This window comes from Musca domestica, unplaced genomic scaffold, assembly GCF_030504385.1.
Source record: "Musca domestica strain aabys unplaced genomic scaffold, Musca_domestica.polishedcontigs.V.1.1 18, whole genome shotgun sequence".
NCBI lineage: Eukaryota > Metazoa > Arthropoda > Insecta > Diptera > Muscidae > Musca > Musca domestica.
The window spans coordinates 7,199,404-7,223,829 of NW_026712238.1; the positions used below are offsets into that span (position 1 = coordinate 7,199,404).

At 35.8% G+C, this 24,426-nt stretch overlaps 1 protein-coding gene across 2 annotated transcripts; it reads left to right on the top strand.

Moving 5' to 3' along the window:
- The first annotated feature begins 2,256 nt into the window (after positions 1-2,256).
- On the top strand, positions 2,257-7,125 carry LOC101893664 (uncharacterized). Of its 2 annotated transcripts, none has more exons than XM_005188886.4 (2): positions 2,257-2,673; positions 6,635-7,125. In XM_005188886.4, the coding sequence occupies exons 1-2, from the start codon at positions 2,439-2,441 to the stop codon at positions 6,646-6,648; spliced, it is 249 nt and encodes an 82-aa protein (XP_005188943.1). In that variant the 5' UTR covers positions 2,257-2,438; the 3' UTR covers positions 6,649-7,125. The 2 variants fall into 2 exon arrangements, with proteins under 2 accessions (XP_005188943.1, XP_019894257.1); XM_020038698.2 differs by lacking the exon at positions 6,635-7,125 and adding an exon at positions 2,734-2,835.
- Positions 7,126-24,426: the final 17,301 nt, after the last annotated feature.

Consider the following 24,426-nt stretch of genomic DNA (forward strand, 5'->3'; position numbering starts at 1 on the left):
CAAAGTCAAATGCCATAAGTTTACATTTTTCTTAAATTTTATTGAATAAAAGCAAAAAAAGTCGGAAATAGCATCACATTTCAGAATAATTTTAGATTTGTTCGAATTGCACAACTTTGGCACGAATTATAGCCTTCAAACGGCAAATGAAACCGTCACACGCTGCCCGAATGTTGCTCTGCGACATTTTGGTCCTTTCCCGGCGAAGCGCTTGCTTGTGGTGATCGATACTTTGTTTTTTTTTTTAGTGCAAACCCTGCATTCCAAAATACGCCAGACACAATAGTCCGGATTGGAATCCGGAGATTTTGGTGGCTATTGGACGCTGGAAATAAAGCGAGGAACCTCATTTTGTAACCATCCTTGGGTGGCGCGTACTGAGTGCGATGATGCTAAGTCCTGTTGGAATGTCCAAGGTCTGCGGCCTAAAAAACCCAAGGCTTTAATACACCTTCCAGAATATTTTCGCGATAATATTCGGCATTTACTCTGATACCACGGTCAATTGATACGAGCGGATAGCGATCATCGGCTCTTATGGCGGCCCACACCATCACCACGGCCGGCGCTTGAGTTCTGGTGGCCAACCGAAGGTGCACATTTTCAGCTGACCTCTTTGGCAAGTCAACACGATCAGTTTGTTTACAAACTATTGGACAACTAATGTTTTCTCATCGGAGAAAACCAAATTCGTCAAATCACCACTTTCGGCAAAGCGAAGCAACCCTTTAGCTCTTTTGAGTCTATTTTTTTCTTTTGCGGTGTAAGTTCTTGCACTTTTTGGAATTTCAATGGCTTTACCCCGAGCTCATTTTTCAATATTTGCCAAATGGAATATTGCGATATATTCAGCTAACGAGCCATTTCTCGGCCACTTCGACCCGGGTTTTGATCAAGTCACTCTTTACTTCTCGAACCATTTCTGCGGATGTTGCTGCTTACTTCCGTCGGGAACGGTACCGGTAACGAGCGGTGGTACGAGACACAAAAGATTTATTCACATTTAAATGCTGGAGTGCTTTAACGAAAGCCATTGTGGTTTTCCAGCAGTCTGAAGTTGGTTGCAGTTTTTTCATCTCACCCTGTATTCATGTCCACGTTTCCATATGGAACCATATAACGGCACCATCGAAATTCGGTACTTTGATCATTTTAAATTCTATCGAAAAATACCGCTCAAATAAAAACCGTTTTATGAGGGCTATGCGAAGACGTGGTCCTGCATAAGTAATTTATTATCATAGGCTTTAGTACTGATTTCGAACTTCAAATATGAAATTTGAAACAATTCCGGATAATAATGTTGCTAATATCATAAAAATAGCTAATATAGGGAGGTACTATTATATATGGGCTATACGAAGACCTGCATAGACAATTTTCCGTCATAGATTAAGAACTTCAAATACGAAATTTGAAACAATTTGCGTGAAAAATATCGCCAAATCATCAAAATACCGAATATCGGGAGGAACCATTATTATATGGGGATATAGATATCGTGGATACAGAAAATTATCTTCCAGAGGGTAAAGTGGTCACATAACACTTCTTGTATATAATTTCGGATAAATCCACTTAAAAATGTGTCTAAAATACTCAAAATACCAAATATTGGGGACACAGTTGTATAGGAGCTATACGATATTGTGGACCTATATAGAAAATTATCTTTCAGGGGGTAAAGTAGCCACAAAGAATTTTTGTGTAGAAAATCATCAAAATACCGAAAATCGGGGATACCTTTATTTGGGGGCTATACGATATCGTGGACCGATATAGCTCATCTTTGAACTTGACCAGCCTGCAAACAAAAGACTGATATGTGCAAAAATTTTACTTCCTATTGAAATTCATTTTGAATCTAGGGCTAAATCGGCTTAGAATTTTGTATACTATTTATGGTAGAGTATATTAAGTATATATCGCTCGAATACTAGACATTTGCCATTAAAAACATACTTTCAAAACTGTTACTTTCTGTGGGGGCTACTAAGTTCGGTCCTGTCAAACATAACCTCTTCTTACTGGTTTAATATATATTCTAAACATGTTTTTCAAAAAACCTCCATCGCTCATCTTTTGTAAGTATATAAACATTTTACTTTTAGAAACCTAATGTTTTTTTTAATTGCCATTCTTATCTCATAAATTAAAAAAGTCTCCTTAGCTGGTCACCCCAACAGCATGGAAACGATTTTTGTATATATAAAATTGAAAAAATGCCATCGGTGTTAATCAGTTGAATACCGGCATTTCTACAAGTAACAGGCAAAGTGTTATAATAATTGACATTTGAACAAAAAAAAAAAAAAAAAAAAAAAAAACGTGACATATTGACAAGTGACAATAAAACAGAAGTGCGCTTTCAAAAATATCAAGCATTTTTGCAGAAAAATATATATTATTAACAAAATATTTATAGAGCAACTAGAAAAATGTTATCCCTAAAATTGAATAAATTATGTGCAGCTGTCTTGCTGGTCGTGCTGGTGTTATTGTGTTGTAAATCGGAATCGACGGAAGCGGGCCGTGTTATATTTTACGCGCCACGATCAAATTTAATCTATACGGGACAGATATTGTCAACGCAGCCGAAAAAGGAACCTTGCCCCAAATGTCAGATGAGAGATCACCGAGGTCGTTGTCGTCGCATTATAACATTTAATGCAGGTATGTTGAGGGGCGTCGATTATTGCAATTCTTCTAATTCTTATTTCATCTCATCTTTAGTCAAGATTTTCGTGGTAGGCCATTTGTGTCCTTAGATAGAAAACGTGAAGTTGTTCGAAAAATAATTTCCAAAATAATTTCCCATTAAACAATCACTATAACATTTTTTTTTAGAATTTTTGAGTTTTAATATGTTGACTCTTTGTGGCGGAGGTAATAATAGGAGCTACCCAATCCCATCCCATTATAATTAATAAAGTTTAATGGAAATCGTGGTGTTATTTCACCTTTAAAATTCGTGACTAATTTACATTTAGATCCGTTGTGTGTGAAGGTGGTTTTCCATAAAGTATATATAAATTCTTGATCAGTATAAATTCTATATCGATTTAGCCATGTCCGTCCGCTTGTGGAAATCACTCTAGCTTCCGAAAGAAACAAAGCTGGTTGATATATATTTACTACACATGCATATTATGTCCGTAGAATTGTTGATATTAAAAAGGACCACCTACATCACATGGTATTTTGGGTGTTTTTTGGTTTGGGTTCCTAATATGTAGGAAACATCATTCGCAAGAACTCCATATGCCTCCAGATACAACCTCCTATGACTATCCCCTGTACAGATCCAAGCATATAACGGAACCTCCCTATATTCGGTATTTGAATGATTTTGGTAAATTGTTGAACGAAATTATTTGGTGTTGATAATAAAAACTATCTTCTCTGATAGAAATTTATCTACACAGGTCCACACTTTCTTATAGCCTGAATATACCTGTAACTAACATTTTCAATATTTTAATGATTTATATAAAAATGTTCAATGACACTGTTTCTAATATGTATTTGGAGTTCGTGCCACTTCCTACGATAGAAAAATTATCCATACAGGTCCACATCTTGTATAAGCCTTATAAAAAAACATCTTTCGACGTTAGGTATTTTGCCAATTTTAGCTACATTTTTCAACGGAATCGTTTGGAATTCTCCATTTCTTTTTTTCCATTTCTTGTAGATAATAGATTGTATAGCCCTTATATAACTGTACTACATGGTATTCGGTATTTTTATAATTATGCCTCCAATTTTTAAACGAAATTTTCGGAATATTACAAGTTTCTTCCCAATTGTGGAGGGTATTGAAAGTTCGGCCTTAAATAACTAAACTGCCTCTTTATTTGATAAAATTATGATTATGAATTATTCAAAATGTTGACCCTCGTTGGTGGAATTACCAGCGGGAGTGGACTGATTTCGTTGATTTTCACACCTATCTAAAGTCTGACAAATACGCTACATTATCCACAGTTTAACCAATCGGATAAACCACACTTTTTCTACGAAAATAGCTTGTATAGCTTATCCAATATGACACATTCTCGAATTGGATTTTCTAAAATCTATAAGAAACATTTGTTGTAATATGACAATTGAAGCAGGATCGTCTGCATTGGCATGAGCCTTAACATAGCTCCACAAAAATGGAATAATGGCGTTAAATCGCATGATCTAAGCGGCCAACTGTGACTTTTCTGGATGCATTGGTAACTTTTGCCATGATTTGGCTCACCTTCACTCCAAAAATGACAATTCAACTTATTTACGTACCCATTGAGTTAAAAATGAGCTTCGTCGCAGAACACAATTTTTCGATTAAAAAAAGTAAATCTTCGACCAACTTTCCAAAATCCTTTTCGCCAAAAATTCTGTGTTGCGGTAGGTTGTTCGGCGTCAATTGTTGCACCAGCTATATTTTGAAAGGCTTCATACCTAAATCCTACCACAAAAGTGTCCACGTTGGTGTGTAAAAAAACAACTATTTTCGGCAGCTCAAAATAAACCCATAATATAGAGGCTATAAGAAGAAGTGGTCCTTCATAAGTATTTTTATCATAGACTGTAGTAACCGACATTTGAAACAATTCTGGTAAAAGTGCCGCTAATATGATCATACTAGAAATGTTTCCGGTGAATAATGTCGTTAAAATCATTAAAATACCGAATATCGGGGGGTACCGTTGTATGGGGGCTATTCGATATCGTAGGCCTATATAGACAATTCTCTTCTAGGGAGTAAAGTACTCGGAAGGAACTCCTTGTAGGGATTTTCAGACAATTCCATTGAAAAATGTGTTTAAAATAATCAAAATACCGAATATAGGGAGATACCGTTGAAGGGGGGATATACGATATCGTGGACCAATATAGACAAAACTCTTCCAGTAGGGTAAGGTACTCTCAAAGTACTCCTTGTGTAGAATTTCCCATAATTCCATTAAAAAATGTGGATAAAATCATCAAAATACAGAAAATCGGGGGTACCGATATAGCCAATCTTCGAACTTCACCTGCCTACAGACAAAAGACTGATCTGTGTAAAATTTTAGCTTCCCATCTTAATTCGTTTTGAATTTAGAGTGATTACAACAGACGAACTGGAGGACAGGGCTAATTCTTTTAAGAATATTACGCTTATCAAGAATATGTATACTCTGTTAAGTCTAAAATTATTATTTCGATGAGTTACAAACGGAATGACGAACTTAATATACAAATAACCTTTAGTTTTACGATGTGCGAAGTTCGGAGCAATTCTGATACCTTCTTCATTATTTTTCGCGCACACCAGCCCGATAGAAAGACGAACAGGCGGACATACCTTGTTCGACTACAAATGTCCTGAAACGATTTTCGTTCAAAGAGATGGAGTTTAAAACCTTTATCTCGTTGAGGCACATTCCGACTGTATCCACCCGGATTTTGACAGTATGACTTAGCAAAAATTTCCATTGCCAAATAATGCGTTTCTTAACCCATTTTTGGATGTCGTAGCTACTTACAAATTTACCTACCTACTCATTAATTAATTCGCCTCTTTTGCGGGCACAATGGATTGTTTCAAGTTTAACATTTACACCGACAATGTAGTTCATTATTATGCCCTCCACCATAGTATGGAGGGTATATTAAGTTTGTAATTCCGTTTGTAACACCTCGAAATATACATTTTAGACCCCACAAAGTATATATATTCTTCATCAGCATAAAATTCCATTTCGATTTAGCGATGTCCGCAGTTCTTTTGGTATTGAAAATGGGCCATGTAGGTCCACGTTTTGTTATAGCCCCCATATAACGATACCTTCCGATATTCGGTATTTGGATGTTTTTAGCGACATTATTCACCCGAATTGTTTCTGTTAAAATTAATTCCGCATAACGGTTTTCAAATAAGGAATATTGTATTATTTCTTTCAATGATGTGATCCCCATATTTCTGGACACTTTACTATTCTCAAACTGCGAACATTGAATTATTTGATTCTCATATGGTCCTCCCAAACCTCTGGAGACAAAACACGGAAAGTGTTATGAAACTTTGTTCTCTATAATACATTTCCAACTTTCTGAATTGTTTACTCCATCAAGGAAAAATACATTACAAATTCTCCATTTTAACAGCTTTTCAACATAACAATAAAAATAATAATAATATACACTTTTTTTATAGAAAATTAAAAACGTCAACTTAAAGATAAACCGCAGTATCTCTAAGGTTAACAGTCTTGGCTGTCAATGCTTATAAATTGTTATCTACCTACCTACATACATACACCTGTACTTCGATACGTGCTGTCAATGAGGCGTAGTGGGTTGTGTTCTATTATCAACAATAACAATAATTTATAAATTGTTGTTATTATTTTGTGTTTAGCCCTCGTGCCAATATTTAAGCTTTCTCTTAAGTCATTTAACTCACCACGTATGTTGCGTTGAAAATAACGATTGAATTCGTCAAATGCCTGCCTGCCTTCACTTTACTATACTTTGTCATTATCATTTCATTCAGACCTATTTATTGTTTATTTTGTCTAAGACAGATTGTAATAATTATTTACTTTATTGTTGCAATATAATTTTTAAAATTATACTTTCTTCATTTTTCTATTTTTAGGCGAACCATGTTAACTGCAGTTATTTCTGAACAAAACAAACACGACATTTGGTTTGGATAGACATTCCAAGAATCTCTTAAGACTGCTGACGTTGTTTTCTTACTACTAAACGCTTGCCATAAAAAAGTATTCCTAGAATTATTTAATTTATTTAATATAAGTTATATATAAGTTAATGTTAGAAGTTAAAGTTTATTTCACACTGCTATGGTGTTTCTTTATTTTGTTACTAACATTTATGTTGCGGTGCTATGCACCTCTCTTGTTGGATTTACAATTATGAATTGCTTCAACTTAAAACTAATATTATACTGCAGCCTGGTCGTGCTCGTTATTACGCTGAGTCATCACTTGCGGTGCGCTGGTATTAGTGCGCGTGTTTGTGGCGGATGACTGCCCTGGTGTCATATTCCTGTTGATTTGTCGGACTGCTTGCGCAGCATAATGATGGGAATGTTTACTAGTTGGTTTGCATATTTAGTTTGATGTTTATTAGGGTGAGCCGTTAACTCCTCCCTCTCGAATTATCAAGCGTCTCGATTGATGTGTTTAGAAATATGGCAGATTATAAAGACTGCCGCGTTGATTCAAGTTAATATTGTGGTTTGCTAGTTGTTTTGTTTTGATAACAGATTCTGTTGTGCCGGCTGCCAATTGGCTTTCTGACACAGTCATTTCTATTTGAGGTCTAGACATTCCTTCATGTGGGGTCATTTTTATAATTTTCATACTAGTTTTGCGCCTTTGCCTCATTTTTACTGCCATCAGGAGGATGACCAATGCTAATATGAGACTGATGTTAAAACATAAACTGGTCTTGAATTCAGTATTTAGACGCTCGATTCTTTTATTACTTTTCACGTGCAACGTTTTTAGTAGTTGTAGAGATAGTATTTCTTCGGTGTAGTTGTTTCTAGCTGAGTGTTTTAGTAGCGCAGGCAACGGTTTGGAGTAAGCAGCTTCTTCGACGGTGAAATTTTTGTTGCCTATCCTAATTGTAGAATTACTAAATCTTATTAAATAAGTTCCTGTTACATTTTTTTCGTTTCCATTTATGACAATATTTTCTTTTATGTTATTTATCAAAATTAATCCAGGTTCTATTTCCTCTAAATTATTAATGTGATCTGCATTTACTATTGAACAATTATGTGGGCTATTAGTTACTAATTTAGGAATACATGTATTGTTTGTTATATTGGCTACATTAGATTCTAGACATAATTCAATACCATTTATTTTTTGACAAGGACTTTTAATTCCAAATGTTGCTCTTTCACATTTTACAATTTTCTTATAATCAAGATTTAAAACAGTATTTTGATTTTTTACAGGTCTTATGGTTATGACATTACAAATTTCTTTTACAGTTTTGGGAATGCTTATAATGTAAATTATATTAGTACTATTGTTTACAATTTTTATTCGTGCGAAATTTAAAGCTTGTTCAATGTTTTGAAACGGGATTTCATCTTGATTAAATATTTCTTCTATTTTTCTAATTTCTATTTCCGATAAAATAAATGTGTTTACAATGTTGGATTTTGTTAAATGAATGGCCGAATTAATATTCGTTATTTCCTCCTTTAAAATTTCAACTTTGTACTTTGCCTGCAATATGAGGGTATTACGGAAGTCCTCACTAGTCTTTAAAATTTTTGAAATACTATTTGTCGCATTCGTTATCTCCTGCATTCTTTCTATTAGATCTCTGTTGATTATTAACTGGTTATTGCTGTTGTCTGTTAACTCATTGATTTTGTTTTTCAAAAGCATAAGGTCATCATGGTCTGGACTACCTGCCAGCCATTTCCACGCCGTTCCAATCTCATCAAGAGATCTTTTAGATCTCTCTTCAGGCATTAGCCGATTTATAAGGTGAGATAGGGTAGTGATGTCATTATGTAGGAAGGGGAGTAGTGGGTGGTTGTCTGGAATTCCTTTGGCCAAGTCGTCCTTGATCCTCTCTAGAGTGTCATGATATTCCTTGATGTTAATAACATGCAAAATTTTGAATGTCCCTGTTTGTATTTTTCCTATTCCACTCTCTATAAGAACCACTTCTGATTGAGAGTAGTCCAATATTTCTGTGACCCCTAGGCAACCTGTAATTAAGAACTGGAAACCCGGTAAATAAGTAAGTCAGTTTCTGATATGACTCTTATGGACTATTCTCCCTGATTGAGTCAGGACAGTTGAGTGCCTATTCTCCTTTACAACTTCTTCTTTGAAACGTTTAGATAATTTGGTTCCTAATCTCTTGTTCTGTTTGACAAATATTTTCTGACCTTCTTGATATTCTTTTGGTTCTTCCCTAACACGATTATGATTTGCCAAATCATTTTCCTGTTTCCTCAAGAGTCTTTCGTAGTTGTTAAGGCGAGTCCTTTCGTAGTCCTCTGGTCCAAAGGTCGTCGGTCGTCCAAAAAATAGATCTACGGGTTTCTTTCCAATTGACGAATGTATTGTGTGATTGTACTTGTTAACGCTATCTTGCAATAGCTCCTCAAAAGAGTAATCGGGTCGCTCACACTTACTGCAACGCATAATTTCCGATAAGGTCGAATGGAATCTCTCTATTTGCCCATTAACCTCGCTCTTATAAGGCGGTGCCGTAAAAATTTCCATGCCAAGTTCGTCTTCCAACATAAACCGAATGGTCTGAGAATTGAAAGATCGCTCGTTATCAAATACAATTGACTTCGGGACCCCAAAGTAGAAAATTATTTCTCTCAATGGTTTCCTAATGTCTTCAATGCCTTTGCCATTTATCATTCTGGTTACTGCGAATTTTGTAAATTTGTCTATTGCGGTTAAAACTCGAAACTTGTCTGTAGAGAAGATATCTATGTGGATTGTATGCCCAGGATAAGTTGGCATAGGTGTCTTATTAAGTTTGGGAGCGTTCGGATGTCGCTCATACTTATTTTCTTTACATACTTTACAGATATTGATCACATTCTTTATTTTCCTAGTCATGGAAGGGAAGTAATAGCTCTCTAAAATTTGTCTCCTATTCTCGGCATTATTCCTATGTGCTCTGTTGTGAGTCTCAATAATGATTTGTTTTTGTCTCTCCTCATCAGTAACATCTTCAACCATTGTTCGAGCGAATCGTACTTTAATGTTTCTGAAGTGATGAGGGTACAGTGCTTGAATCATAAGCATAACTGGCTCTGAGGTCTTGATGCCGTTGACTACTGTAGGATTTAAGTATCTCTTTAATATGACTTTCAGATCTGATTCCGCTAGACTGGTTTCTTTAATGATATGTCTATGGTAGGAGGGAAATACAATGTTAAATTCATATGAGGAAGCTGATGATTCCTCAATAATGATCTGATTTTTGAAGGTATTTATTGGCACCTCAGCGGAAGGAATTAGGTCTTCCGATGAGTCCTCGGCACTGTGAACCGTGGGCATTAGGGAGTTAACATCTGTCACCGGTGGTCTCGATAGCGTGTCCGCGACTACATTCGTGCTACCTGGTTTATAAATTAACTCGTAATTATATTCTTCTAACTGTGCCTTCCACTTCTTCATCTTCACATTTGTGTTCTTGTTGCTTAGCGCAAATGTCAAAGGTTGATGGTCGGTAAATATCTTTATGCTTCTTGCTCCATACAAGTAACAATTCAATTCCTTTAAAGCCCAAATTATCGCCAGCATTTCTTTCTCATTTGTCGCATATTCCTCTTCTGCCCTACTGAGAGTTCTAGAAAGGTATGTGATAGGTCTATTGCCTTGAGATAAAACTGCTCCTAAAGCGTATTTCGAGGCGTCAGTAGTGAGTTCAAAGGGCTTATCAAAGTCGGGATAGTTCAAAACGACTTCCTCCGATACCAAACAGTTCTTGAGCTGTTTGAAACTTTCAATCTGTTCGGAATTCAAATTGACACTGATTTTTTTTGACTGGTTTCTCGGGGTTTTCCCTATATCGCCTCTCATCATGGAAGTTAATGGTTTGGCTATTTGAGCATAGCCCCTTATGAATCTCCGATAATGTCCGGTCAAACCCAGGAACGATCGCAAGTCATGAACTGTTCTAGGTTGAGGGAAATTAACTATGGCCTTAAGTCTGTCTGGGTTTGCAGAAAAACCTCCTTCCTTTACATTGAACCCTAAGAAGTCAATTTCTTCCTTTAAGAATTCACTCTTGTCCAAATGAACTTTCAGATTAGAGTCTTCCAAAGTGCGGAATATTATCCTCAAATTTTCAATGTGTTCCTTTTTAGTCCTATCAAATATCAAAATGTCATCAATGTAGACGTAGCACCGTTTCCCTATATGCTCTCTAAGAATATCATCTAGAGCTCTTTGGAATATTGCAGACGCGTTACGTAGTCCAAATGGTAGTCTTGTGAACTCGAACTTTCCATTCTTGACGGAAAAAGCTGTTTTCTCAATATCGGATTCCCTAAGTGGAATCTGATGGAATCCGCTCTTTAAATCTATGGTGGAAAAGTATTTCTGTTCGCCTAAGTTAGCCAAGATTTCTGTAATTTCAGGTATGGGGTATCTGTCAGGTCTAGTTATCTCATTAAGTTTCCTATAGTCAATAACCATGCGGTATTTTTTCACACCTGAAGCATCTGGTTTTTTTGGTACTATCCAAACTGGAGCATTATATGCGGACCTGGAAGGGCGAATTATCCCGTCCCTTAATAGTTCTTCTATCTGTTTGTCAATTTCGGATTTCAGTGCCATTGGATACGGATAGGATTTTGAATAAACTGGACTATCACTACTCGTATTAATTTCAGCTTGTACGATTGTTGAATAAGTGAGTTTTTTATTGGGATCTGCAAAAAGGTTTGGATGGTCATCCAAAATATTCCTGACTTCTTTTTCATCTTCGGGATTTAGATGATTTAAACGTAGATTCATGTTATTAATCTCATCAATTTGCAGCTCTTTCAAAGGAAATTTCTTTCCATCCAGAATTGTGAGATAGGATCTCCAAGTGTAAATCACTGCATTCAAAGATTTCAGGGTATCATTCCCTATTATCCCATCAAAGGTCTCTAGACCAGGAAGGATGTAAAATTCTAACTTTCCGATCCCGCAATTAAAAATGTCAATAAAACTATGGGTCTCTATACTAACTATGCCGCCTACGGACTTAACATGAAAAGGTTTCTGGTTCTTTAGAGGGTTTCTAATAAATTTGCCATTAATATAATTTTTGTTCGAACCGGTGTCTATAAGAAATTTAAGTTCGTTGCCATTTTTCATTCTGAAAGGGAGGTATGGCAACGTTGAAGCTAGTCTAAAAAATTAACGTCATCTACAATTGCCAACTGATCGTCTAGATCCTCCTCGTACGCTTCGTCATAGGAAACCTCATATTCCTGTTCATCAGAACCATTCATTTCATCCGGCTCTGCATCCTCACGTATTTGGGCCTCAACATTAAACATTCTCTGCTGCTTTTGCGGCTGATGAATATTTCCTGAATTATTTCTCTTAAAGTTAGGCTGAACATTGTTAAAAGCATTACTCAACTGTGGCCTATTCTGATAGTTTACCTGCCTAGTCTGTATTGATTGATCCACGTCCATTGGTACAGCAGGTTTAGGAGGAAGTGGGGGTCTGTATCCTCCGTATTGGGGGTGTCCAAAATTATTCACTACTGGAGGTCGATTCGAAAAGTTCGCCGGCCCTCCGTATTGTTGTTCTCCACTTCGGAAATTCCGATAACGATATTGAGTAGGGCCTCTGTACCTTTGGTCACCTTGAAAATTCCTATCACCAATCGTCAGCTGTGGGTAAAAATGTCTAGGAGGGTTAGTTTGGGGGATCCTGTTTGGTCTAGATCCTTTCTCGGTAGCGTGTTGAATACGCACACCTAGATTACCTAATTTTAAACAGGCATTTAGAGCCTGAGGCAAACTTGTCGGGTTTGTAACACTCATTAAGCTTGGAAGATTACCATTAAGTCCTCGAATAAAGGTGTCCAAAGCCTTGTCCCTATATGTTTGGGTCAATACATCCAAAGCCTCGTTCCCTATATCCAGACAATCAATCTTGTCCAGAATCAAAGACAAATGGTGGTAAACCTTCTGGTAAAAATCTGTTATGGTTTGCCCACCCTGAGATAGGACGGTCATTTGATACTCTAAGGTCGAAATATCTCTCTTATCTGAAAAATGAAGCACTAAACACTTTCTTATCGCTTTCCAATTTAATGGGGTCCGATAAGACTCCAAAGCCGTGTCGGCCTCACCAACAATTTTATGCCTAACAGTGTGTAGAATTGTGAAGTATTTGGTTGTTCCCCTTTGTGACTCATAAATGTTCATGATCCTATCAACAGCTTTCCTCCACGAACTAAATTCTCCTGGCTTGCCCGAGAATTCCCTTAACGTCTTCACTATGTCTGGTATTCTCTCTCCTTCTGAGATATCCCCAGATCCTTCTATGTCGACATCTTTAGTGGCGGTAACATCCTCCCCCTGTTTGAGAAGGTTTGCCACCGTCTCACTTATTATTCGTTTCACCTCATTAGTCTGACTTTCCGTAAAGGGATTAAACCTTACGGGAGCTGCCCCAGAAGGCGAAGATGTCTGTCCTGAAACACTCATAGCTTCGACCCTTGTTATTAAGTTGTTTAAATCTTCCGGCATTGGCCGCTCGAAAAAAAGGAGAAAAAGAAACACCAAATCCTAGTTCTCGTCACAAATCCATTATCAAAATTTCTTTAAACTTATTTCAGCACGGATATGACTCTTTAAATTTGGATGCCACACTCTATTTTTTTGTTTAACTTAATCTAACATTTCATATTTCTTACATTTGTTAATTTCGCACAAATATGATTTTTTTTGTAAATTTAGATGTCACACTTTATTTTTTGTTTTACCTTACTCTAACATTTCTTTCTTCTTACTTTGTTATTTTTGTTAAACGTATTCTAGCACAAATATGATTTTTGTAAATTAGATTTCACACTTTCACTTTCTGTGTTATTCCTTATTTTGTTTAATTTTATTTTAACATTTCTTCTTTTTTACTTTTGTTAAATTTATAATAACTTACTAATAATAATTTGATCATTTTCCTTATATCCCGGTAGTCCGCTAGTTCTTACGTAACATCCTTTTCGTACTCCTACTCAGGAACGGTTCTCGTACCGGCTGTTGGGATGTTTTAATCCTTGTGGTTGTTGGGTTCTAGGATGTGTTGATCCTTGTAGTTGTTGGGCGCCAGTTAATGTTAGAAGTTAAAGTTTATTTCACACTGCTATGGTGTTTCTTTATTTTGTTACTAACATTTATGTTGCGGTGCTATGCACCTCTCTTGTTGGATTTACAATTATGAATTGCTTCAACTTAAAACTAATATTATACTGCAGCCTGGTCGTGCTCGTTATTACGCTGAGTCATCACTTGCGGTGCGCTGGTATTAGTGCGCGTGTTTGTGGCGGATGACTGCCCTGGTGTCATATTCCTGTTGATTTGTCGGACTGCTTGCGCAGCATAATGATGGGAATGTTTACTAGTTGGTTTGCATATTTAGTTTGATGTTTATTAGGGTGAGCCGTTAACTTATATGTGCATAATTGTTAAAGTATTTTATTAGTTTATAATAATAAAATAATAATTGTTACCAAAATATATCAAATATTCTTTGTATTCAATCCTAAATGTGTATCTTATTTATAATCACCAATTAAATGAATTATTAATCCCTTGCTGCATCTCAGAAATGGTAATACTTGGGAAAAGTTGAGATAGCGTGTGATAATGCAAGGCTTTTGGAAATTTGTACTAAAAGGGTACGAAAAGAACAATTGGATACTTTCTATTTGACCAACGGAATGACATAGAATTCTAAAATTTGGAATGAGAGTCACTGATGGAATGCAGGAGAGATGTATCAATAAGTTATTTGGAAGGTTACGAAAAGTCCTAAAATGTTACTGAAATTCTAAAATGTATTATGTTTCAAATTGTACCAAATATAGTTCTAACTAGTACTTTTCGCGCACTTGTAAAACCCATTTCCAAAATCAACTCTTTAGGACAAACAAACCACCAACAGGGACCCAAGTACAAAATTTCAAAATTCCAGATTCATTCGTCCACCCTTTACCCCTATCCGTTCAAAAACTTCAAATTTGGTATGAAGGTGGTTTTGGAAATTTGTAGTAAGTGTGCGAACTGTACTATATCTTTCTGAATATGAATATGCTTGGTTTAGGCCATAATTTTTACATTCTTTAAATTTTATTGAATGAAAACAAAAAATTTCGGAAATAGCATCAAATTTTAGAATAAGGATTTGTTCGAATTGGTTAACTTTGGCACGAATTATGTTGAAGGCCAATGAAACAGTCACATGCTGCCCGAATGTTGCTCTGCGGTATTTTGGCCCATTCTCGGTAAAGCGCTAGCTTGAGTTGATCGACACTTGGGTATTTTTTAGAGCCAACCTTGCTTTCCAAATGACTCCAGACACAATAGTCCAACGGATTGGTATCCGGTGATTGTGCGCTGGAAATGAAGCGAGGAACTTCATTCTGTAACCATTCTTGGGTGGTGCGTGCTGAGTGCGATGGTGCTGAGTCCTGTTGGAATGTCCAAGGTCTGCGGCCAAATGTTTGCGTGCCCAAGGCCTTAATACACCCTCCAGAATATTTTCGCGGTCGATTAATACGAGCGGAGAGCGACCATCGGCTGTTATGGCGACCCACACCATCACCATGGCCGGCGCTTGAGTCCTGGTGACCAACCGAAGGTGCTCATTTTCAGCTGACCTCTTCGACAAGTAAACACGACAATTTTGTTTGTTTGCAAACTGCTGAACAACGAATGTTTTCTCATCGGAGAAAACAAAATTCGGCAGTTCATCACTTTCGGCCAAGCGAAGCAACTTTTTAACTCTTTTTAGACTATTTTCTTTCTCTTGTGGTGTAAGTTCTGGCGCTTTTTGGAATTTCAATGGTTTTACACCGAGCTCATTATTCAATATTTGCCGAATAGAATATTGTGATATGTTCAGCTCACGAGCCATTTTTCGGCCACTGCAACGCTGGTTTCGATTAAGTCGCTTCTTTACTTTTCGAAACACTTCTGCTGATGTTGCTGTTTTCTTCCGTCCACTTCCTTGAAGTCGGGCTACGCTACCAGTATCACTGTAACGAGCGATGGTACGAGACACGAAAGATTTATTCACATTTAAATGCTGGAGTGCTCTAACGATAACCACTCATGGTTTTCCAGCCAAATATAAAGAAATCCCACTATCACGCTTGAATTCCATCGCGAATAACTTTTTTTTCTGGAAAACTCTCACCAAAATGTTTTTTTTCGCTTGTAAGCAATATCACGCTTGAATTCCATCTCAAATAACTTTTTTTCTGAAAAACTCTCACCAAAATGTTTTTTTTTCGCTTGTAAGCAATATAATGAGCTGTCACTGAAATAATTTTAACAGCTGTCGGACGAGTGGCTTAGAAATGACAGCAGTCTGAATTTGGTTGCAGGTTTTTCATCTCACCCTGTATAATAATTGGTACTAAATTAGGATTTGTTTCGTTTACGGTGAGCGGATGAATCTGGAATTTTGAATATTTTTACTGGGGTCCTGTTAGTGGTTGGTTTGTCATAAAGAGGTGATTTTGTAAATGTGTACGAAAAGTACTAAATTTGGTACAATTTGGTTTTGGTGCTTGAAATCTGAAGGTGGTTTTGGAAATGTGGACTATAATTGTACGTAAAGAACTGAATGGTATAATATTTGGTATAGGATGAAAGGATAGAGATAAAATTAAAAAGTAAAAGTACTAAGTGGCACTTAATTTGGTATTGGGTGAAGCGATGTGGCTGAATTACACAAATTTGGAATTCAGGTCTCTGTTTGTATTTGGAATTAAGATATGGAGGTTGTTTCGGAAATGTGTACTATAATTGAACGAAAACACTGAATGCCACTATATTTTTTACATTAGGAGAAGGAATAGCATACAATTCTGAAATTTGATATTTAGATTACTGATACTGATAGTATTTGTGTTTGAGATTTGGCCATAATTGGGAAATACGTCCCATATTTTTATGAAAAGTTTACAGAATAGAACTATGTTTGTTTTTGGGTAGAGGAATAGAGATGAAATTCTGAAATGTGATACTAATATTACTGATGGAATCTGTATTTAAACTTTTGCGGTAGTTCGGAGATACGTCCTATATTTGTACGAAAAGTACGAAATGGTACTAAATTTGGTATTGCGTGAAGGGATAGGGCTGGAATCCTCAAATTTGATATTAAGGTCTCTGTTGGTAGATGAAATTGAGATATGGAAAATTTTGTTGAAAATGTGTACTATAATTTTACGAAAAGTACTGAATTGTGCTAAACTTTGTATTGAGTGGACCTATAGAGCTGCAAAAACGAAATTTAATTTTGAGGTATTTCTTTTGGTATCTGGTGTTTAGATGTGGAAGTGGTTTTGAAATTAGTTGTACTAAATGGTACTAAATTTGGCAACGGGGGATGAATACAGAGCTGAAATCCTGAAATTTGATATTAAGGTCACTGTTGGTATCTGAAGTTCAAATATGGAGATTATTTTGAAAATGCGTTCTATAATTGTTCGAAAGTACTCAATTTGGTATTGAGCGAAGGAATAGGGATTGATATATGGAATGGGTTCTGCAAATGAGTACTATTATTGTTTGAACTCACTGTTGGTGTCTAGGATGGAGAGATATACATTGTTTTGGATATTCGGACAAAATGTTACTAAATTTGGTACTGGGCGAAGGGATATAACTGAAACCGCGAGTTTTTGTATTGCAATAGATGTTAGTTTGAGTTAAAGAGGTGGTTATGGATAAGTGTACTATGATTGTTAATTGTTATATTGGCATTGAAAGATAGAATTTATTACCTAGCGGTAATTTGCACAAAGCTTCAGATCATTGTCACTTAATATAGTTATTAACAAAAAAATAAATAAATAAAAATCTCTGAGGTTGAAGCATAGAGGCAGAATCGTATACGCCAAACCAAATTCAGATGTGTATTTCATCAAAACTTTAGCAGACTTTTAGGCGAACCAATTTTTGAATTTATAATAAAATGTTAACCCTTAAATCTGTAAGTTAGGTTTTTGTGGTTAAGAATACTTTTGTCGAGGTGTTTCAATTAACTGAATTGCATACCTTTAGGCTCCTCTATAAAAAAATTAGTCTCCAAAAGTTCTTGATGGTCATTTCGGAATAAACAAGCAAACAAATCATTTTTTTTTAACTCGACTATATGATACCCTACACCACTATGCATATTTAGCAGAGCTCCCGTAACAAAAGAATTTATTTCAAGTAAATCATACCACCTATCAACATTTGGCTTTAGAGCTGTTATAATTTGCTATAGAGTGCATGATATCACTTGGAGAAGGATTATATTAAAAAAATATAAAGAGTGGGGCCGAGTTGCACAAAACGGAAACGTACCTCCCGAAATTCATTGGGCTGATATTAGCCATTATTATGCACAACAGATATGACATCGGATTATGGGAGCTATATCCAAATAATAGCCGTTATCAATAAAATTTGGCAAAGGTATTTATAAGATATCTGGTCCCAAATATCATAGTTATGGAATGCATATTACGAATGTGAGGGACCTAAAAACTAAAGCGGATGAAACATATATATGGAAGCTATAGCTATATCTGAAACGATCCTTTGGACTGATATTGGCTATTTGGTGGACAATTAACCCGACAACGGTTGTGGATATATGGGAGCGACATCCGAATCTGAACCGATCTTGACAAAATTTGATAGACTTATTTCAGAGTTGTATCTGGTATCTAGCACCAAATATCATTGTTGTGGATTGCATATTACGCTTGTGTGGGACCTTAAACCCTTAAAAGCTATAGCTATATTTGAACCGATTTACATAAAATTTGAAGTACTGGTTTATAGGATGAATTCAGTCGTAACTGCCAAAATTCAGTCCATTTGGAATGATATTAGCCATTTGGTGCACAATAAACTTTATATCGGAAAAGATATATGTGCGAGCTATATCCTTATACATATTATTTACTTGCTTCTAGACTGAATTCGGTGGGTTGTGCCAAAATTCGGATCATTTGGACTTATATTGGCTTTTAGGTGCACAATTAACCCGAAATCTGTTGTAGATGTATGGTTGCTTTACCAAAATTTTATCCGATTATCACCAATTTCAATAGGGTTCGGCCTTGGGCCAAATAAATATTTTTTGCAAAATTTCATCTCAATCGGATAATAAATGCGACCTGCATTTTGTTCACAAGCATATATGGACGGACGGATGGACGGACGGGCTGGCATGCATAAATTGACTCAGAAAGTGATTCTATGAAGATCCTCAAAAGTAACTATGGGTATATCTCTCTTTCAGAAAAATCTGTTTAACGGTTTTTGTGTCCATAAATTACAAGGAAACAAACAATCAAACGTACAAACATTTGCCACTTTTATTGATATAGATAAGCAAGCACCAAATATTCGACGTTTCGATGAAAATTTGTTATTAAACTATGACGCAACGCAATATCTATGCCCTTAGCCTTATAGATTCAGAGGGTATATGCTAATCAGATTTTTAATTAATTTATTTCAATTTATTTAATTTATTAACTATGTGTAGTAATTTTTAGTAATAACAAGTACATTCGCGTAAAGGTTGACCGATCCGACTTTTAATACCCTTCACCATGGAATAAAAAAAAAACTTTAAAAATAAAAGTATTGGGATTGAATATGCCAGTTAACCCTGATCATGGACGCAAGTGATTTGCTTAAACATTCTTTTTACAATAGCGTGATTGCAAAAGGTTAAATGGAATTTTAGATCCCAACCATGCAGTTCTCACTAAAGTTTCGCAAGGACTATTGATCCTTTCCGAATTAAATGTCTTCCCTTCTGAGTCATTGGAAAACTATCCTATTTTACACGAATATAATAAGTTAAAAACTATCCGTCGGTTTTGTCGATAGATGTATGTCCTCATCCGTGCGTTATGATTGTTCAAACTGTTGACCCTTTGTGGGGGTTCAGAAGACATTGGGCAATATTGTAAATTTCGTATCTGATCTAAGTCTGACATAGATATAACAACGTGCCTGATATCGGCTACTTCCTTTACATTTTATGAGGTATATGAATGTTGAAATATGTATGAGGTATAGCGATAAAACTATTGGCATTGATATGTGCAACATTTAAAGAAAATTTGTAATTTTATTCGAATAAATAATAATCAAAATATTTAATTTTTGTGGGGAAGGTACCAAAAGGGATAGACCGATATCTATCTTCTCACCCAATCTTGTATTGGAATTTTGTTATTAAAATTGTTGACCTCTTTGTGGAGGAGGTCCCAGAAGGAGTGGGCTGATGCCAGATCTGACAAAAATATTGAGATGTGCGAACTTTGAAGACAATCTGATACTTATTTGCATGAGAGTTATAATTGTTAATCAAAATATTAACCTTTTGTGGGGGAGGAACAAGAAAGGGTAGTCAAATAAATTCCATATTGATATCAGATAGGTCGATGTTCTCAATTTTCGTATATTGCAAAGCACTAATAAGTATATATGCTAATATTGCCCAGTAGAGAGTTATCGTGCTCATCGTGCCCTGGATCGATTTTAATTGTCCTAAAACGGATTTGGTCCAAAGATATATAGGGTCTAAAGCAGTTATTTCAACGAGACACTTTTTGACAGCATCAAATGACATACACACTCTGTAGTCATACAACTGAGGGTGTAAAAACAAGATAAAAATTCAACTGTATCCATTTCAAAATCCTAAGAAATCGACGTTACTTGACTTATGTTTGGTAATCTGTGGAAGCACTAAATATTTATTTTTACAGTGTACAACATATAACCTGTTGCTATGTCAGAAATAAAACTTATTGGCATTGGTATTTTATGACATCACATTTCAACAACTGTTTCAAATATATCGTCATATTTTTCCTATTAACTTCACTGAAATATTGTGACGGTATTGATTTCTATTGCCGAGAGATATTTAAGGCACACGCTATGATTTTTTCGATAATTTCAGGTCTATCAGTAGTGGTGTTGATAAGAAATGGGATCTACCTCAAAAGTAAGTCGACATATTTAAATTTAGTCATTGGTACATATATACCCATATGTGCATGTCATGCCCGCTGTGGACTTTGCACTTCCGTTTGTAGTAAAACGGAAATGATCGCACTGAAATAGATTACAATAATGTTAGAATAATGAATTTTTGAGCAAATATTTTTGGAGAAATAAAGCAGAAAAACCACGTTTTGTTTTTTCCCATAGATAAAATTATTTAACACTAATACAAGTCCGACCTTTTTGGAAACTTAAATAAGGAACCTTCTTATTGATAGTACGGTCCATATAATTTAACGTTTGACCTGAAATTGACTTTCTGCTTACTTCAATTTTGGCATACTCACAAAAAAGCGATAATTCGCACGATCTAGGCGGAAAATTGACCTATACTAAATGTGAAATTAAATGTTCACTGTGTGGCATGTGGTACCGTCTTGTTGAAATTACATGTCACACTTGTCAAGCTTTTGCATTTTGGGCAAAAAAGTTGGATACCGGTAGCGCTAACCATTCACATTTACGTTAAGATTCCTGGTATATTTGAAGAAGTACAGTCCATCGATGCCACCAGCCCAGAAACCGTATGAAACTGTTTTCAGGACTCATTGTTAGCTGTAACAATGCGTCCTAAGTAGATCTTCAACCCAAAATCGATAATTCTGTTTAGTTACGTACCCATTGAGCGAAAAATGAGCTTCGTCGCTGAACACATATTCTCCGACAAAAAAAGTGGATCCACAAAAGTTTTTACGTTCTAAAGTAATGGAGAACCATTCCTATTTTACAGAGTTTTTCTTGTAGTTATGGAAAAAAACTTGAAAAATTAAAAAAAAAATCGTGGGTGCTACACGGAGTCCTAGGCTGCAGTACCGATTTGAAACGATTCCGCTTAATAATGTCGCTAATATCCTCAAAATATCGTATAAAGGGAGGTACCATTAAATGTGGGCTATACGAAAACGTGGACCTGCGTAGGCAATTTTCCATCAGAGGTTGTAGTACTTATTACAAACTTCAAATACGAAATTTGAAACAATTCCGGTAAAAATGTTGTTAACATTATAAAAAAACGTGTATCGAGTGGTAACGTTATTAGGAGGCTATACGAAATGGTGGACCTGCATATGCAATTTTTTCTCATAGGCTATAGTACCCATTACGAGCTTTGAAAGCAAAATTTGAAACAATTCCACCAAACATGTAGTTAAAATAATCAAAATACCGAATGTGGGGTGAAAACGTTTCAACGAATTATCTTTATTATAATCTTGGAGATCGCAATAAGCCTTCGCTGGCATATAACATTCAATAGAGGCCCTCCTTTTCCTATATACGCTAATAAGACAAAATATTACAAATCGTGACAAAAACTTTACCGAATCAAAAGATATGCGCCAAAAATTATGTCAACTTTCAAATATATAAATATAAAAAAATCTGTTATAATAACTAAGTCCCAAAAAGGCAAAAATAAAATGTTAAAATGTGCGTGAGGTTCCAGATATTTTCGACCGAAGTATTCAATTTGTCAGCATGAGCAAAATTACGAGAAAATCGAACATTTATATCAAATTTTATGCGAAATCATAAATTTCATATTCAACTCAGGTTTCCGGTTGAGAGAAATATATGTTTATGGGGGAGGTACCAGAAGAAAAAGTCCGATCTCTTCTATCTTAATAACAGATCTTGTGTTGATGAAAAACGAGCAAAATTTTGACCCTATGTGGGGGAGTTACCAAAAGGAGTGGACCAATATATCCCATCTTCATACAGCAAATCTTGTATTAGTAGAAATATTGGGATGTGTGAAAAATTAAGAGAACCGGATGTTTATTTCTGTTTACGTGCATCGTCTCTGTTCTACATTCGGACCTTTTGTGGGAGGAGGTACCAGAAGGTATGGACCGATATATTCTGTCTTCACAACAGATATTGTGTTAGTAAACATAATCGGATTTTATAATCGTTTTGGTTATTCCACATTTTGACGCTTTTTGGGTCAGGTACATGATGGAGTGCGTCGATATTGTCCATTTTCGGACCTTACAAAGCAATGATAAAAATATTGCGATTTTTAAAATTTGAACAAAATTAAGTGATCGGTTCTTGTTCTATACGGAATATTATTTTCTGTGGAAATTTTTGACCTTTTGTGTGGGAGGTGCCTTCTGGTACCTGGGGGAAGTTGCCATCTCCGTACTCGATCTAAGTATGACAATAATGTTACGTTGTACCAAGTTTGAATCAAATCGAATACTACCTTCGATAGCTATCGTGCGCACCAGCAAGCCAGACAGACTGTTGGACGGACATCCCTAGATCGACTCCAAATTTTCTGACATTTCGGCCGGTATCATACCTATAAATACTTCAATGTTGTCTTCCAAGGCGTCAAATAAAGCGGGCTCATCTGTATAGACACGAGCTTTAACATAGTCTCACAAGAAATAATGGAATTACATATAAGTTCCCAAATGAAGTCAAAAAACTCCTCTCTCCTCAGAAAACCTCATAGAAATTTCTCCCGGTGTAAAAAACTACGTAGCCATAAAATCGATAATGCACTGTCTCAATGAATAGCGGTAAAAGTCAGCGACTGATTTAACAATGACTTATCACCGCAACGATTTAAATTCCTTATCTAAGGAATTTTTACACTTCGCCGTGGAGCCATTTGATTTTCTAGACCCCGTTTAAATAATGACTATTTCCCGTGGTGGGGTTCTCTCGGTTTAGTAACGTTTTATTGTTTCTTCATCATTGTGTTCGTTATCTTATCATTGAAGGGAATCATAAAAAGATATTGAATGTGCAGTGTTATTGTTGTTGTTTTTGAATTCAAAACAATATCGATAGTCAAAGTTGTTGTCCCCTATAAGAATTGAAGGGAGACAATAATAATGTATACAACCCAACGTGTTCGAAGAAATCTAATCAATTGCCGTTTGTTTGTTGCCGAATTCACATCACCAAGAAGTTCCCCAGTCGCAGGCAACGCTGCAGAGTGTTTTGTTTCTTTCATTCTTTTTTCTCTCTATCGGAAAAAGGAGATTATTGAAAAGAATTAATTAGTTTAAAAATAAAAATTACGTTTTTAACAAACATTTGTGGAAAAAGAGACAGTGCGACAAAATGAATTCGAAACAAATTTGTGGGTGTTTAATAATTTCGATTATCCTAATGTGTGCTGTGGCCCCTCAATCGACATCGGCGAAAAGGGTGATATTCTATCGAAAGGATGGAACAGTTTTACACTCTCAACTGCTGGCAATGCAAGCCAGAAAAGCTCCCTGTCCCAAGGGTCAGTTACGTGATCATCGCAATCGTTGCAGAAGAGCTGTGGTTTTCGGCAGATGTAAGTGAAAAAAAAATGAATTTTGTCTTTTGAAACGTCGTAAATGCTAAATTATGTGTTTTTTTTCTTAGTTACTCGCGATTGAAATTAATTTCTCGATATAGCTGTGCGAAGAGCAATTAGTGAATTTCCATCGTTTTCAACATTATTTTTAATAACCAAATGATGATTGATAAGTGATGATCAAATACGGAATTAATCACCGTTTGTTTTGTTGCTCATTTGCCAATACTTTAATGAATCTCCAAATGAGAACTGGAAAAAAGCCTTCGATTCAACGAACTTTTGTAAAAAA

Coding starts and splice junctions, on each gene's coding strand:
- LOC101893664 (XM_020038698.2), top strand. CDS start 2,439: ATGTTATCCCTAAAATTGAATAAATTATGTGCAGCTGTCTTGCTGGTC. Junction 2,674..2,733: donor CATTATAACATTTAATGCAG/GTATGTTGAGGG, acceptor TCTCATCTTTAG/TCAAGATTTTCGTGGTAGGC.